Raw genomic sequence first — 16,411 nt, 5'->3', positions numbered from 1 at the left:
TGAGGAGTAGGGGAGAACAGTGCTGCAAAGTACTTTCTTACACGTGCTACAGAGGGAATTAATTTCTCAATCAAAGACTATGTTTCTTGAGCTCTAAAAATAAGTATGTAGAAATATGTTTTAAATTATAACTTTGTGAAGTTCTCTCTAAAACACTGAGGACTCCACAGGGTCAGAAACCTTTAAGATTTAGATATGTATTTATGTAGTCAAAACATGAATTTTGCAACTTACTACCCAAAGTAGATACTATCAAGTTATTTTATTCCCCTGAGGAAGAGGCATGAGCAAATTGCTTAGAAGAATGTGGGAGAAAGCCGAACTCATTACAGTCTTATCACTTGTTGAAACACTTTGGCTTTTTTTTTTTTTATTATTTTTTCAACTTTAATGCCACTTAAAACTGCTGTTCCTGACCAGTATTAACACTCACTATGAGTACTTCCAACTGCTGGGAGAAAACTTCAGCTTCCTGCCTGAGGCTCAGCCCTTGAGGAGGTGTCTCGGGTGACACGGTGTCCGTGGCAGGGTGACCTGCCGGGTGCAATGTTACACCAGCAGCAGGCTCTGCCTGCACATGGCACACGGGCAGGGTGTGGTGCACTGAGGGGGTTCCGTGGCTCTCCTCAGGGCAGCTTTGCTGGATGCCACTTGACTTTTCTTCTAACACCTTGGCCCCAGGACAGCCGAGGCAGGAAAGTACCAGGTGTACCAGTCTTAGGGCAGCATCTGCTGGTTATTGCATGGATCAACATAGATGGTTGTCATGGAAGAGGCTGCTTGCTTTGGCTCCCAGGCGGAGGTACCTGGGACTGGGGGGCGGAAGAAACGGGCGTTTGGGAGAGAAATGACCCGTAAATGTAATTCCAACACTCAGTCAGGAGAGAGCGGGAGTGGACGAGGAGCTCCTCGGTCTTGGTCTTTTTTTTTCCTTATGAGAGGCAGCGCCCATAAACTTTGGCAAGTCCAGGTCCAGTTGACTGCAATTCGCCTTCGAAGCGAAGAAACCCTCCCCACCACCTCCACAGCCCTTCCCGCACCGCTCCCGCGGGGCTCTCGGAGCCGGGGAGGCGGGGCAGCCGCTGAGAATAAACCCCAGATGCCAGGACAAAATGGGGACGGGGACTCTGGGATCCTTGGCAGGAGTAACCCTGGGGCTCGGCCACCTCTCTCGGGGAAAGGGGCTGCAGTGGCGCCCAGGTGTGCGAGCGTTCTCCCAGCGCAAGCAGACCGGAATTGGCTTGGCCATAGAAATCACGGGCGGAGCCGGGGCGCTGCTGGGGAAGAAGGGGGGAGAGCAAAGGCAGAAGCCGGGGATGCTCTCCCCTCCCCTCTCAAGCTGTGCCTTGGCGGCGGCAGGGGCTCGGTGCCGGCCGGCCGAGCATCCCGCCCTCGGGATGCGCCTCCCGGCGAGGGCGGAGGGAGGAGGGGGAGGAAAAGCGTGCGGGAAGTTGCAGCTCGGGAAAGGCAGGGGTTTCGGAAAGGAACTCGTCTTGGCAACTGTGCCATGCTCCTCTTGTGGCAGGACCTAGTATGCAACAAGTCCCCGGAGCACTTCCCGTGAGAGCGCGGTGAACGTGCCACTCCAACGAACGAACAAACAAACAGCCCCCCCAATGCTGACTTACCCGTCCCGAGCGTAAATCTCCAGAGCCGGCTCGCCTTGCGCGGCCCCGGGTGCGAGCCGGGAGGAGGAAGGAGGGCGGTGGGAGTCAGGGCTCGCTGCGCAGCGCGCCCGGCCGCCAGGACTTCGCTCGGGAACTTGGCGTCCCGCTCCGGTTTCCTGGGAGGCGGCTGCGATCACGTTTTATATTGTATTGGTTGGTAACCCCTCTCATTCATTAAGATCACGTAAGAACTCAGAGGGAAACGTGACTCTGAGCTAAGGCGTTTGCGTAAATCTATAGGTTTTTAAAACTCCCTGCCAGTTGCTTTCTGTCTTCTGTAGGCACCAAGGTGGTGGAGAGTTTAAGCTTGCGGATATTGCAAAGGGTTATTAGATTCATAAGTCACACCAAGTGGTGGGCGATCCACTGAGCAAAGCAGAAGTTCTCACATGATGACTTCAAACAAGACACATTACCTTCCAGCATCTGTTGGAGAGACTGGATTTTAAACCACTTCTGTCTCCAGGACAGCAAAGAAACAATGGTGAGTACCTGCAAAAAAAGCTTATTTTTAATACCCGGAGAGAGGAACAAAACAACTACACCAAAAAAGCTCGAGATGCTGCTTAACGACAGGATCTGATATCACGGGCTCGGCTTTCTAGTACTTAATACGCCAAAGAGCGTAACCCGCGGAGGCCGGCAGAATTGTGCTTTAGACGGTGTAACTTTAATTGCGGCGCTCTTTGATTTAGGGCTGCGATGGAAACGGCGCGTCTGAGCCACAAACTTGCAGCTGCGGCGGCCGGGCTGCCGCCGGGCGCTCTCCCGTCCCTCGGCGGGCACCGGGGGGGGGGGGGCCGGGGGCTCGGGGCTGCCCGGGGGGCGCGGAGCGGCACGTGACGGGAGGCGGCGGCACCGGCGGCGGCACCGGCAGCGGCACCGGCAGCACCCTGGACAGCGGCGGCGGGGGCCGGCTCCGCAGTGCTCCGCGACCCGACGGGCGCCGGGCGCCGGCTGCCCTCCCCCGCCAAGCCCCGCTCCTTCCACTCCCCTCCCCGCCCCCCCCCGCCCGCCGCCCTCTCGCCCCAGCTGGAGCTGGGCGAAGTTGAATTCCTAGCGGTGCCGACTGGAATAGGAACAAGAGAGGAGGGATATATTAAAAAAAAAAAAAAAAAGAGTCTTGCAAGCTCCGGGGGTTGGTTTGACGGTGTCAACTTTGGGAAATGCCATTATTTATCTCCGCGATCTAGCCACTGCTCGTGGTGTTAGCTGTAACCAAGGTAAGCACAGGGGGGACACCCCCGGCGGCCCCTCTGGCTCCTGCCTCTCCCTCTCTGTGGTGCGGGGATGGGTGCCTGCTCTTCGCCTAGTTTTGTTACCTTGCTGGCTGCTTGATGTGTGTGAGGGCTAGAGGAGGAAGGAGGGAAAAGCTGGATGAGATTTAACTACGAGTTAACTTAAGTTGTGCCTGATTTAACCTGGGAATCTCGTCTGTGTGTTTGTGCATGCTTTGGGCAGAGATGCAACTGATCTTTACCAAAAGAAGCAGATGCGACGGTTTTTTTTTTTTTTTCCTGGCTAAGGATGCAAGTTGATTTTGCATAGCTAAAGAGATGCAGCTGAGCTCTAGCTGGCACTGTGCAGGACTGATCTTTCACAGATAAAGGGGCGCAGCTGATCTTTACCTACACGGAGATTAACTGACCCTTCCGTGTGCGCAACCTACGGCTCGAAGGGAGAGCCGTGCATGTATTGCTGATGATCCAATATCCGCATCTACTTTGCTATAATTAATGGTGTGTGTGCGTGTGTGTGCGCGCGCGTTTGGCAAGGCTGAAACCCAAACGCAGCCCCCCCAACTGGAGATCATTCGGATAAGCTTTCTGCTCATCTCCCTCCCTATCTCTAGTGCCTCCCCCCAGCCCTCCCCGCGCTTCCGATTCTTCCTACGTAGAAATGTAGCTAATAATATTTAGTCTCCGGGCTAAAAATAAGCTCTGGAAAGTCAGCAGTTTGGCGGAGCCGCGGCGGCAGCAGCAGCGCTCGCAGGTAGAGAGGCTCAGGGGGTCTCCGGCTCCGCACGGAGGCTGAGCATCGCCCCCTCCCCCGCTCCGCCAGCAGAGCCCGCCCGGAGCCCCGCCGTGCCCGCTCCGCACACACCGCGCTCCTCCGCCCGGGGAATCCCGGCCGCGGGGAGCCCCCTCCGCGCCGCCCGGCCGAGCCCGCTGCGGTAGCGCCCCGGGCCGGCCCCGCTGCGGAGCGAGGGCGGATCCCGGGGCCCCGGCGCCCCCGCCTCCCGCCGGGCTCCCTCCCGCCCGGCTCGCACGTAGCGCCGCCGGGCAGGGAAGCCCCCCGGCAGGCGGGAGGGAAGGAGGGATGGAGAGAGGCCGGCCCGCCGCGGGGAAGGGGCGGCGTCCCCAGCGCGCAGCAGGGCGGAGACGCCGCGCAGGCACCGCGCCCGCCGGGCCGGGCCGCCCCCGCCGGCGTCCCCCAGGTCCCCCTCCCTCCCCAGCGCGGTTGCCACAGCGACCGCCTCCCCCGGGAGGCTCCGTCCTGCGGAAACGGGGCGCGGTGCCCGGGGCGGGGGCGCCGGGGGTGCCGCCCCTCCGCCGCCCCCTCCGCCCCGCGGCCCGGGCGCAGCTCCGCGGCGGCAGCCCCTGGACGGCGGCACCGGAGCCGCACCGGGCACGGCACGGCCAAAATGGAGGTGGCGCAGGACGGCTCCGGAGGGGCTCGCTCCGGATAAAGTCGGGCATCTGCCGCCTGTGCTGCGGCCGTGTCCGCTCCGGGGTCCGGTCGGTAATCGGGAGCAGCCGCTCTTCTGCCCGGGGATGCGCTACCGGCGGCCTTGGCTTAGCGCCGTCCCCCTTTAAACCCCGCCAGGCCGGCCGGAGGAGGGAGCAGGCACCATCCCTCCGTGGATTTTTCCATTTCCACCTGGAGAACTCGCGTTTGCTGGGGATACCTGTCAGGGTGCCGTAGGAGGTAGTTCTTAAGGCGATGAGAGAGGAGCCAGAGAAGAGCCAGGTCTCGGCAGCGACCTTCGTCAGGAGGCTGGGTGACACTCAAACACTCATGATTTGCAGTATTGGTCTCATTAAATTCATAATGAAACGTCCTCTGACCTTTTTTCACTTAGGAAAAAGTAATGTGGTAGAGCTAATATTTCAATACATCCACTCTGAATTAGAGATTGATATGCCCTACTAAAAACCTACCCACTTCCCAAAATATTTTTTTCTGTTATCTAGGAGGTTGTCAAGGAGCTTCTAGTTATATGAATTTTCCACTCCGTGCATAATTTTGTGTATCTTCCTGTATTTTAAGTTTGCACCCATTACTTTCTTGCCAGCTCTTAAGAAACTCCAGCATTTCCCTTTCTGCCTCTGTTGCCGTGTTTCTCTGGAATTCTAATCATTCTCTGCAGAGAGGCCTGGGATGGACGGCTGCTAACAAATGGCACAGGCCAGTTTTGGTCCCATCCTGGTGACTCATACCTTCATCTGCAAGTAGCTTTATTGATTTTAGTATCTCCTGTTTCTCCAGGAGCTGTCACTGCTTTGGTGGTGGTTCATCACCACCTTTCATCTCTTAAAGTTTTGGTACTGTAAAATGGCCCTTGTCCTTGGCCTGTGTCTTCATCCTCCAAAGTTTTGGTGTGGCAGTCTTTTTTTGCCTCTTTTTTAAGGTTTTCTTTTACCTGGTACCACGAGTGTTGGCTTCAGTGTCAGGTGTCTGTGCTCAGCACGAGATGGTTTTTATAATATATGGTGTTTGACACAGGCCTTGTCTCTATGCAAGTTTGCCATTCTCAGCAGCTCACCATTTGGATAACCTTTTGATTTTCAGGATTGCTCAACAATTTCCTGTTTCAAACAGTCTGATATTTCTCACTATTTATTTTTAGTGGCCAGCATTCACAGGCATGTATGCCAGTGGATTAATGTCTAGCATTTCATTAATCTGAGGTGGCTGGATGCATACATTTGGCTTTGTACAGAGAGTCCTTTTTTTTTTTTTCCTTTCTTTATCACATTAATGCTGTTGAGCTCTTAGAAATGCACTAAGAAAATGCAGACTGGCTGCCATTCAGTAACCATAAGTTGCTTCCTAAATACAGTGGCATATGGTTGCCCTGCCATGAGAAATTCTGGAAAGGTGGATAAATCCCGAGGGACAGATTTTCCTCGGAGCTGTAAGTCTTACCATGAATCATTGTAGTAAATCACCACTAAGCACTTGAAGATGTAGATGCTAGATTTTTTTTTTTTTTTAATCAGCTACGCAAACAAAGAGAGCATCCCTAAGATTTCAGGAGAACTAGTTCATTCCTCTGGCAAAAAATAGTAACGTCAAGTGCAGTAAACAGCATCTGCAAGAAACAGTACCTATCAAAGTTGTTGAAAATCAGTAGATTCCCCAGACTGTGGGAATGAGACAGGTAGTGCAAGGTAAAATATGTCTGAAAAGACACTTTCACGGCTCCTCCCCTTTGAGCTAACATTAGATTGGGTCTAAGAAACTGGGGCTAGCAAAAGCAGGCTTGTCAAAGTGGTCCTTAAAATGGATTTGATGGCTTTTGGGGCATGGAGAGCTAGAAAGGAAGAGTGGAGAAATGCAGGGCTGGTTTTGTAATGCTCGTTTTCATTTGTGGTCAGCAAGTCCAGCTAACAATAAGGACTGCAGAAGATGGGCAGATGAAATGTCAAAGAAAAGGTAATGCTTGTATGTGTGGAAGTAAGATTTTGGAATAAGTGTGGGTATCCCATGTTCCTCTCATGTTTGGTTTTCCAAATATTTTTACCCTTCCCTTCTGCATCTCTCCCACCAGATTGTTAGGAGTAGTGAAGTGCCCTGGCAGGGAAATGTCAGGGAACATCCTGCAGCCCCCAGGGCACGTGATGGACAGCGTCACTGGCAAGCTGCTCGCCACCTTTGGTGAATTCCTACACCCACGTGCCAGCAGCAAGGTGTAGGGTAGGGCACAGGCTTCTCCCATGAACTGAAAATATCTCTGAGACATACTTCTGCAAAATGATAGCCAGGAAAACATACCGACTGACATGGAGTTCATATAACAACTGCCCACCCATTTCATTATTTCACAAATGTGTGATTCTTGCTTGTGAGCTGTCACCATTAACATTTCCATCTGTCTCAATATTGCTTCTATTCTTAGTTGCTTTGTGATAGATGTAGGTGTATGAAAAAGATTTTCCCTCCCTCCTTGTGTCGTGAAGTAAAATAAGTGAAAGCCACATATATGTATCCACACATTTTCATGCAGGCAGCCAGAAATAGAGGCACTTTCATGGCACTCCCATTACTAGATGTAGAGGGGAAGTAAGAAGCACATGCCTGTGGCCTCTTGGTGCTGCTGGAACAGGCACATAACGGGGAAAAACATAAATAAGTCAAAATCTAACTGCAAAAGAACAATGTTGCTTTGATCTCCTTTTGAATATGTAGTTGGAGAGACCTATTTTCCCAACCATGTAAGTATGGGAATAATTTTACTTATCATGTAATCCTAATTGGTCTTTTCCTGAGGCAATCTCAAAGGGAAAATAGCTGTGACATGCTTTGGTGTTCAAAGGATCAGGTCCTCAGCTGTGTGGGTATTTCTAAACTTAGACCTTTGAAGCTGCTCATTGCTTGGACAAACAGAAAACTCTCTGCAATGTAGGCACAACCTGCTCTTCTCAGCACATCTGTGCCAGGAGTGGCATCAGTGGGATTCCTGTGGCAATGACCAGACATGGCACAGGAGTCTCCAGCAGAAGCACATCTGCTTCCAGTCACGTTGTCCCTGCTGTCATTTGAACTGCATGGTTCTCATGCAGCGTGCAGATTCACAGTCCCCTGATGGAAGAAGTCTGTGAAGTGGCTGGTGGGTGTGATGCATCTTCACCCTGGCGCTGGTGCTTCCAGAGGGGCAGGGATGTGGTCCCAGCTGGGCTGTGGGGCCTGGCCCTTCCCTCCCTTGGCTGGGGCAGAGCCCTGGGGCCAGGGCAGTGTCCCAGAGCCAGCTGTGCTGTCAGGGAGGGGTTTCCCCACAGCCAGATGTGCTGTGTTGGCTCTTGTGGGGAGCACTGGTGCAGGGACTGCAGTGGGCCAAGCTCTTGCCATGAGTGGCCAAGTGTACGCTTTCTATTCCCCCTGCTTTTTCATACTGTGACCTGTCTTGGTTTTGGTTGGTTTTTTTCTCCTTCCCAAAATAGCACCTAAACCCCCAGTTTAACAAGCATAAACCATGCACTCTGGCCTCCAATTTATTTTGACATTTGGCAAGAATGATTTTTCAACGTGTTCATTAAGTCATAACATTTTCACTACTTTCCCATTCCAGATCCTTATTGACTATAGCACACGTAAAAATAACGAAGTTATTTATTCTCCAAATGGACAGTAGACCCCAAAACTCCCAAGAAATTGCATTGTTTATGGATGCAATGTATGCACAGACTTATAAGGGCCTAGGTCTTCCCTGACTGCAAGAAAAATGGTTCATTTCTGAAAGGGGTGAACAGGGGTTTATCATCCACTAAAATGTTAATAGGATTATTCAGTTAAGGAGGTCTCATCAGACCAGTTGTTTCTTCTTTGTTAAACAGAGCCTTTGTGGGATTTGGGAATAATGCAGTAAAAAGTTATGGTAGTAGATAATTAGATGGACCAGCTAAAAGCAATATGAAAGGGGGCTGGTAGCACAAGGATTACAGAAGGTGTGTGGGCATTTTGACATCCAGAAAACATTATAGATCTGGTCTCAGTTACCTCAGTCTCATGATGATAATTAAGAAATGTGGGTGTAGAAAAGATCTTTGCACGGTTTGGTTGGATTATTGCTGCAGTTCAGAACACAATTGACAGAGACACCCACATTGGACATGATTGCCCTTTGATGAGGCAGATACTGACTTTTTAAAGCTGACACAGTTAAAATTATGTCCAAAGTTTATGGGGCCACAAGCTTCTCACTAGACTCCATTATTATAACAAATGGTAAGCTGCAAATTGAAGCAGTTAAAAAAAAAAAGGGTGAGGCATGCTGAGGTGGAAGGGACCCTGGCAGTGGGAAGGCTTCAGGATAAACTTTTCTCTCATCTGTTTGGCAGGAGTAGAAGTGGCACATAGGCAGTGTCTGTGAAAGGGGGCTGCCTTTCTGTGTGTGTCTTTGTGCTCTCCAGAGGCAAACAGGGGTGTGAGCAGCCAGGCTGGTTCTTTGGACGAGCCACAGTAAAGCCAAGCTCCTGTGCAGCTCGTGTGCTGCGTGGCAGATCCTCCCAGCCCCTTCAGCTCCATTTGTCCCACAGCCATGCAGAGGTGGGACCAAGCTCCCCCCCGGGCACTGAATAAGGGGAAATATGCCACCAATTTAAACCAGAGCAAACCCCAACCACAAAGCTCACAACCTTTTATCTGAAGGATATGTTTTTAAGAAACATTTGAGAATGGGAAGAGAATGATGGAGGCTGTTTAGATGGTTACTGCTCAAGTCTAAGACAAAGCATAGCAGTATAGCTTCACATGCTACCTCTTGCAGTGTATTATTCTAATATTAGAGCCACTAAACCTGTACAGCTATGGAAATGTCAAAATATTGACGTCAGCCCTGATCCTGCATTCAGGTTTCTTTATCCTTTTACGTGTTTCACCCCTTGAAACAGCAGCAGGAGGAGGAGGTTGTATGGTGGCCCACAAGCAGTTCTGCATCTGTCACTTAGCTCCCATTCAGATTTCCTCTCAGGAATCAGAAAAGGCCACACATTGTCAAGGCAGACAGAGCTGGGAAAATATTTGACATTTCAAAATTAATTTTTTTCCAGTATTTTCAGCACAAACTGAGTTCTCTATTGTTTAACAGAGCATTCAAAGAGGCTTTCAGTACTTCTGTCTAAAGCTATCCTCAATAATCTGACAATGACATTTGATAAAATATTCAGATTCAAACCCAAACAATATCATGAAAAGACAATGGATTTAATAGATTTCAGGTAAACAGGTGGCTACCAAAGGAAAGAAAACAAAAAAGGCAGCTGTTTTCTGACAGCAAATACCTTTTGAAACCCAACCAACTCTACTGAGAATGAGATGAAGCAAGAGACATGAGCAGAGGTCAAGAGGCTGGAGCTGCTCATGTGTTGGTTTGCTCTGTAAAATACATGTTCACTCACACCTGCCAAAAGTCTGTAAAACCATCTGAGAGAGTATTTGGCTGAATTTTGTGAACAGATAGCTGATAATATAGTATTGACCAGGAAAACAAAAATACTTAGCAGTTTTTAAATGAGGCTAAATTCCAGGTTTGGAATTTTCCAGTGGATGTTGATACATTTCAAATGTCTTTTGTTACTGTACCAATCCCTTGCTGTAGCCTGAAGTGCGATAGCCTTTATTATATTGCTGAAAATTCATTGCATCAGAGAGGGGAAGAAACTACTGTATCTATTGGTCATCCACAGAAAGAGTGAATCTTACAGTATTTTCCATATGAATGTCTTTTTGTGCCCCAAATTTGGTTTATTTACTGAGATATTTTAAGTGCTTGCAGCACACTCATCATTGATCACCGTTTAACACCTTTGTAAGTGACATGAATAACCTCTGTCAGAGGTTTTGTTCTCATCCTCTTCTGAGGGAACAAGTACTTCATTCTAGGATTTTTCCCTAGTTTTGGTTTTTGAGGGGTTTAATTGTTGTGCATAAGTCTTTCACTAAGCTCTTGCTGGTAGCAAGAGGTAAAGTTTAATCCTAGTTTCAGCTCTTTTCTTTCTGTGTTTGCTCCTGCACCAGTCACTCTATCCACAGGCTATTCCCCAGGCAGATCTGATTCTATGGCCCTTCCTGCCCACCACCTGTTGTTTTCCTTCCCCAAATCGTTCACCTGGACTCAGTCAGCTGTCCAGCCATGCTTATAGCTTTTCTCACCTCTTTTTCTGAGCTCTTTTAAAGACACATATGTCTCTGACTTCAGAAGAGCTTTTAATTCCCAGTCCACTGCCTTTGGCACCTAATAGTTATTTTTATCATCTACTTTCCCATCAAAGTATTTCTGCAGCAGTCCCTTAAGAAAATTCTGCTGGCTCCCAAATTTTAAGGAAGCCAAAACATCTGACAAGAAGGCTAAGTCCTTAAAAAAAGACAAACCTAGGAAGTTCATTTGGAATGGCCAGAATTTCCTATTCATTTTCTGTAGGGACAAAGAGGGAAGAAATTCAGACTGATGTGAGGCGTTCACTTCAGGCCAGGAGAAAGGATGCGGAGTGCAAATTCACAGTCCCCTGACGGAAAAAGTCTCTGAAGTGGCTGATGGGTGCGATGCATCCCATGATGGACCTTTCCAAATCATTTTCTTTGGATGCATCAGCCTGTCCAAGAGCAGCAGGGCAGGACCAAAGCCGTGTACCTGCTCAGCTCCTGACTCTCCAGAGGCCCTGGCAGCTGCCTGGGGCTCTCACTGGCCTCAGCCCCTGCCTGCAGGGAAGCCCTGCAGGGCTCCTGGGACCCCCACGGGGCTCTGCCAGCGAGGAGGTGTGGGAAGGGCAGACAGAAGTGGTGGAGAGTGCTGGAGTCCTGGCTGGAGCCCTCCCACACTGGGGGAGCAGTGCTTGGACGGAAAAGAAATAGCACTGAGTCTTGCCTCCTGTGGAAGAGCACAGGGTGAAGGTTCTTCCCTTTGCCTCTGCCTTCCCAACAATCTGGCAATCCCTCAGTCACCTGCAAGTGTCCTGCCCCTATTTAATTGAGGCTTTGCTGGGGGAAGCTGCCCACCACCCTCCCAGTCCATGCTTTTTGTGGGGTGTTAGTAAAGATGAATGGTCAGTTAAAAATCCATCAGCTAAATGTAGATGAAGGTCTAGTAGCAGTTTGTCAGACCATGAGAATGGGTATTTCATCTGCTTGTTTTTCATTTGTGTCAGCACTCAGGCTCAGCCCTTTTCCCTGGGTCTCTGTAAGCCCATCAGTTCATGGAATTAACACAGTGTTCCTTTTCTGCCAGGGTGAGGGTCTGGCAAAAGCACAGCAAACCCCAACTGCAAAGTGAACTGTGGTGTCAGCTACATGCTTCCCCAGCTCTGGTAGCTGGTGCAATTTTCTGGCAGCTAATGGGGTATAAATCAAGAAACTAATCAGAAATAAGCCTGAAAATTGTACTGGCTCTTATTTACTTTCTTTTATCTCAATACAACTTCTAAAAAGAATATTTTTAACAGATCCTTTAAACATTTGTAGTAAGAGGCAATAGGCAAAATGTCATAATTTCCATATGAAGGAGTGCAATTCCTATATAAAAAAGGCATTTTATCCTAATATGGTCTCAGAGTCTAAGTAACGTATTCTGTCACAAGAACTTTTGCATCAAAACAATTTTTCTGTTTCATATCCAAGAAGAAATGTTGAATATTTAAATTCCACATTCTTTTTGATCTTAATTCCCTTCACAGAAGAGCTCTTTAGGTCTCATCAATGTGCTCTAGGTGCAATATCTGAGTATATTTTTCATATTACGAGATCTAACCCAAATTAAGAAACCAAAGGGGAAGGAGCTATACATGCCTGTAAGGGAAAATGATTCTGCTTGGAGCACATAGCAGGGGAAAGCATCAAACTGAAACATAACAAAAGTCTAAAATAAGAGGTTTAATGCCTTGGTGCAAAGTCCTTGCTGAAAACCTAGCATCTGGCTCCTTTCTGATTTAAAAACTTTGCATTCCTGCTGACTTCAGTGGTGTTTATGTTCAAATAAGTAAAGGCACCATGAGGCCATATAGTACAACTGCAATTTGCAATAAATTATAGCAGATTAAACAGCCAGCTAATGAAATACAAAGAGGTGTTTAAAACACTCCCTTGTAAGCATTTCTATTTCAGATGTATAAACTATGTGAAAAATAAACATTGTCCAGAAAATAAATGTATATTATGTTGTTTATGAGTTTATACTCTAATGGCACAAGTCCCGAACCACCAAGGCCCCACTAAATGTCTTGCCAAAGCCAGGGGTAGATTTTACTTGGGTATTCTTTGAGTCATATCCAACACTAAAAATACAGGGCCTTTGAGCATCAGAATGCAGGATTGCTTTAGATTATATTCAAATGAAGTTTGTGGTGGTGGCCCTGTCTCCACTGCTGGACATGCCCACCCCAACCACCCCTTACCCCTCAAAAGCCACCCTGAACCTTGTGCAGGCTGGGGCACAGAAATCAATATGTTTCCCCATTTGAGAAATGGTGTGGAACGTGAGGAAAGTTATTTTAAAATAGCTTCAGATTTGTATTGATTTTGTGGGTCGATATTTCAGGATTTCTGAATTCCCGAGTAGTCGTACATCCGCCTGGGTTTTGTTCCCCTCTCTCTGCATCTGGAAATGATAGTCTAAGCACATCACATGCTGTAGAGAGAGAACCAGCCATGCATCCTACTACCCCCGTGCTGTGCTAGTGAGGTGGAAAAGAAGGTTTTAATAGTGGTACCAAAACCCAGCTGTACTGGCACCATTTAAAGCAATTCTGCCATGCAAGTCAGTGAAATAATGTCACCTGGCCAGTGCAGAGTTAATCACAACCCCTGTGCAATTCCCGCTCCTTGGAGCTGGGTGTTGCAGTGGGAGGACAGAGGAAGTGAGGACTGCACCTTCTTTGTTGCATTTTTTGTGTATTAGCACGCCCTGAGGAGTGGGGGAGCACCACCCCTCTGCCATGGATGAGCAGACCATTTCTTTCAGCTGGACAAATGAGAACGCCTGGGCAGACACATGGCTGCCCACTGATCTCCAGAGGGGAATGCAGTAACACACAACATGCTTCCAGCCATTAAATTATCCAAGGATTAACAATCCCAAGTATTCAACATACAGAAATTACACCACACAAATGAAATGTTTCAGTCAAGGGAAACTTTTGCTTTTATGTGACTAATCCAGTACTTGTTTCTTGAGCCACAAGTCACAGTGACTGGAGGAGGAGAACCTAATGGGGTCTGAGTTTCATTTTGAGGACTCTCTTTAATGTCTATTGCTGCATTGATAATTTTAGTTTGCAATTAACAAAAATATCTACTGTTTCGCAGACACTTCTCTCTTTAATGCTTTAGGTGGTTAACATAGAAAATGTTTTGAACTCTTATGTTTTGTTTCTTAGGTGAAATAGCTTAATATGCTATTTAAAGAAAAAATATCCTGAATTTATCTTTAAACACATCAGCTTGTTTAAAGCATTGGTGTGGCTCTGCTTTGAAAAGGGATGGAGCCAAGGTACCTTAACCCCTTCAGAAAGAGGAAGACAACCATCTAAGTGCAGCATAAAATATGTTAATCTGAAAGTCCTGAAGGGCAGGAGAGCCAGCAGAACTATTTAATGTTTACACATGCTTTGCATTCCCAAGGATTTCTGTGTACCCAAGGAGGATCCCTCCTGCCAGCTCCTGGCAGAGTGGGACCCGGTGGGTGGTGGGCACCCCGGGACAGCCCCTGGCCCTGGTGCCAAGCTCCACCTGCACCTGCCCTCCCCTCCCCTGCTGCTTGCAGATCCCTTATCGCCATCACCCTCGGGCAGTATCGCTGAGCTGCTGCACCTGGCCAAGGCAGAGCTCGAGCTTGATGCCAGAGGAGATCTTTGTGGCTTCAACAGAAATAAGCTGCAAAAGAGCGTTCATAGGGCTGCGGACCTGGGATTTTGGGGCTTGCTTATTTTTAGCACACACTCAAAATAAGCTCTCCAAAGTTATGAACTGAGCAGGGTTTGCTAAGGCATAAACCTGCTCTGATAAGATGCCTGGCTAAGTTTATAAAGCCCTTGGAATCTGATCCCTTTAAATATTAAAAATAATCCACTATATTGCATCTAACTGAAACCCACTGAATACTCAGAGGAAAGGAGAGATGAGTCAATCCCAACACCTTTCACCCACAAGTGCACCACCAGTTTTCTGATCTCCCTTAATCCTAGAGCTCCAATGGCCTGATTCGTCACAGGAGTGCATCTCTAGCCATCTAACCTTTCCACACCTGGCTCAGGTTTCCACCATCCCAAGGAATCACACACAACCTCTTTGGGGAAGAGGGGATTTTCTTCTCCCTTCCCATGTCTGCTGCTCCCTCAGATTCTGCATTTTTGTTGTTCTTGTCCCGGGCCCTCTTTTCTGTCTGCTGCGCTGGAGCCTTGGCTGGGCTGTTGGCAGGAGGGTCAGGGCTGAGGGAGGAAGGCTCAGGCACTGCACACTAGACACCTGGTACACTGGATACTCCTGGGCACAGCCCAGACACTCTCCTCTTTGCTCAGGTAGTGGGTGTTTAATGCCTCCAAAACAACAGCAGTAAGGCAGAGACACTCAGGAGATGAATTGCCAGCTTTAGTGAATGTCAGAGCATCAGGAAATGACAAACCAAACTTTTAATGTTTCTGCGGGGTTGGATTAATTCTCTCCTTACTTTTTTCCTTTTCCTTGTTCTCACCTTTCTTTTTTCTGTGCCATCATCCTAAACAGCTGCCCTGCACCCCAGAGTGTGGGGCAAGCCTGGTGTGGCTGAGCACTGGCCATGGGAGCAGGTGTCAGAAGGAAGGGTGAGTTATCCTCCTGGCTTCCCCCAGCCCTTCACATGGGCTTTAGGAGTCCCTCTGTCCCAGCAGCGCGTGGAGATCATGCAAAGCCCCAAAAGAAAAGCCCAGAGGTTTGGATGGGGAGGGTTTGGTGTGTGTGTGCAGGTCACTGCAGGTGGTAATTGCCACATATCACATGTTCTATTTCTACAACACTTCATGCCAGAGCAGAGACAGCTACATGAGCAGTGGCAGGGAACAAACCCAGACCAGGCGTGCTCACCAAACAAGTATGTTCATGAGCAGCTTAATAGATGGATGTGTGATAGACACATGCATTTCCTTGTTTGCAAAAGGCTAATCTGCACCTACCACAGAACTCTGTCAGAGAAGTGGTTTCATGCACATAAATTGTGCTGAAATCCCTGATTAGAAGGCATGGGACACAATTCAGGGTACAGATCCTGCCATGGGATGGAAAGCTGGCATACCTTTAGCGGACATGAGAAGAAAACAATTATTTTAATTGTTGGTTAGAGTTTTAAAGTCACTTTTGCTGCAGCTGCAGGGTGACAATTCTGAGCTATTAAGTGGTATTTTCTCCAGGAAAAATGTTGTGGTTTTGGTGCCTGCAATTTGAAGAGTAGGTTTTCCTGCTTTATCCTGTATACATGCAGCCTTCAAACCATGTCTAAGATCTTTGGGTTTGTATTTCCATCCTTGCTGTTTCACTTAATACTTTCCCTGCTAAAATGAAGCCTCTCAAGAACTGCTGTTCACTGAAGGTGAACTTATGCTTGAAATTAAGAGCAGCTACCCTGCACTACTTAAGGGACTGTAAGGGTCTGTTCTGGCCAGCCAGCAAGCCTCTTGCAGACCAGAACAGCAGCAACTCTGTAGGCTGAACCAATGTAAACCTTGGGCTTGTGAGACCCAAGAGCCAGCAGCCCCAGCGTATTGACACACAACACTGAGGGCTGGCTGGGGCTGTGCCCACAGCTTGGCCAGCCCCTGAATGCAAGGGGAAAGCTGGGCAGGTCACCCCCACCATCTTTCTCTCCTCATCTCTCAGTCAAAGCCTCTAAAATAGGAAGATTTTACAAAGTTACGCAGAATTTAGCTTTGGTCCTCAAAGATGCTGAAATTTTTCCAGTGCACTGATGTTGGTGTGGGGCATCAGGGACACTCTTGTGTGTGCTGCAGCCACTGAATCATTGTAGAGCAGCATCATAACCCTGTCATCCTACAAATGCACCA

General features: G+C 48.5%; 1 protein-coding gene across 1 annotated transcript in view; it reads left to right on the top strand.

Moving 5' to 3' along the window:
* Positions 1-1,836: 1,836 nt before the first annotated feature.
* Positions 1,837-16,411, top strand: part of BDNF (brain derived neurotrophic factor) — a 40,245-nt gene continuing 25,670 nt past the window's right edge. The window contains exon 1 of the mRNA XM_030950286.1: positions 1,837-2,151. Coding sequence (XP_030806146.1) covers positions 2,149-2,151 — 3 coding nt within the window. The 5' untranslated portion in view covers positions 1,837-2,148. The remainder of the gene's footprint in view (positions 2,152-16,411) is intronic.

Source organism: Camarhynchus parvulus, chromosome 5 (genome assembly GCF_901933205.1).
Source record: "Camarhynchus parvulus chromosome 5, STF_HiC, whole genome shotgun sequence".
In the NCBI taxonomy this organism is placed as follows: domain Eukaryota; kingdom Metazoa; phylum Chordata; class Aves; order Passeriformes; family Thraupidae; genus Camarhynchus; species Camarhynchus parvulus.
The sequence above is the reverse complement of the archived record's forward strand: the minus strand, read 5'-3'. Positions and strand labels throughout refer to the sequence as shown.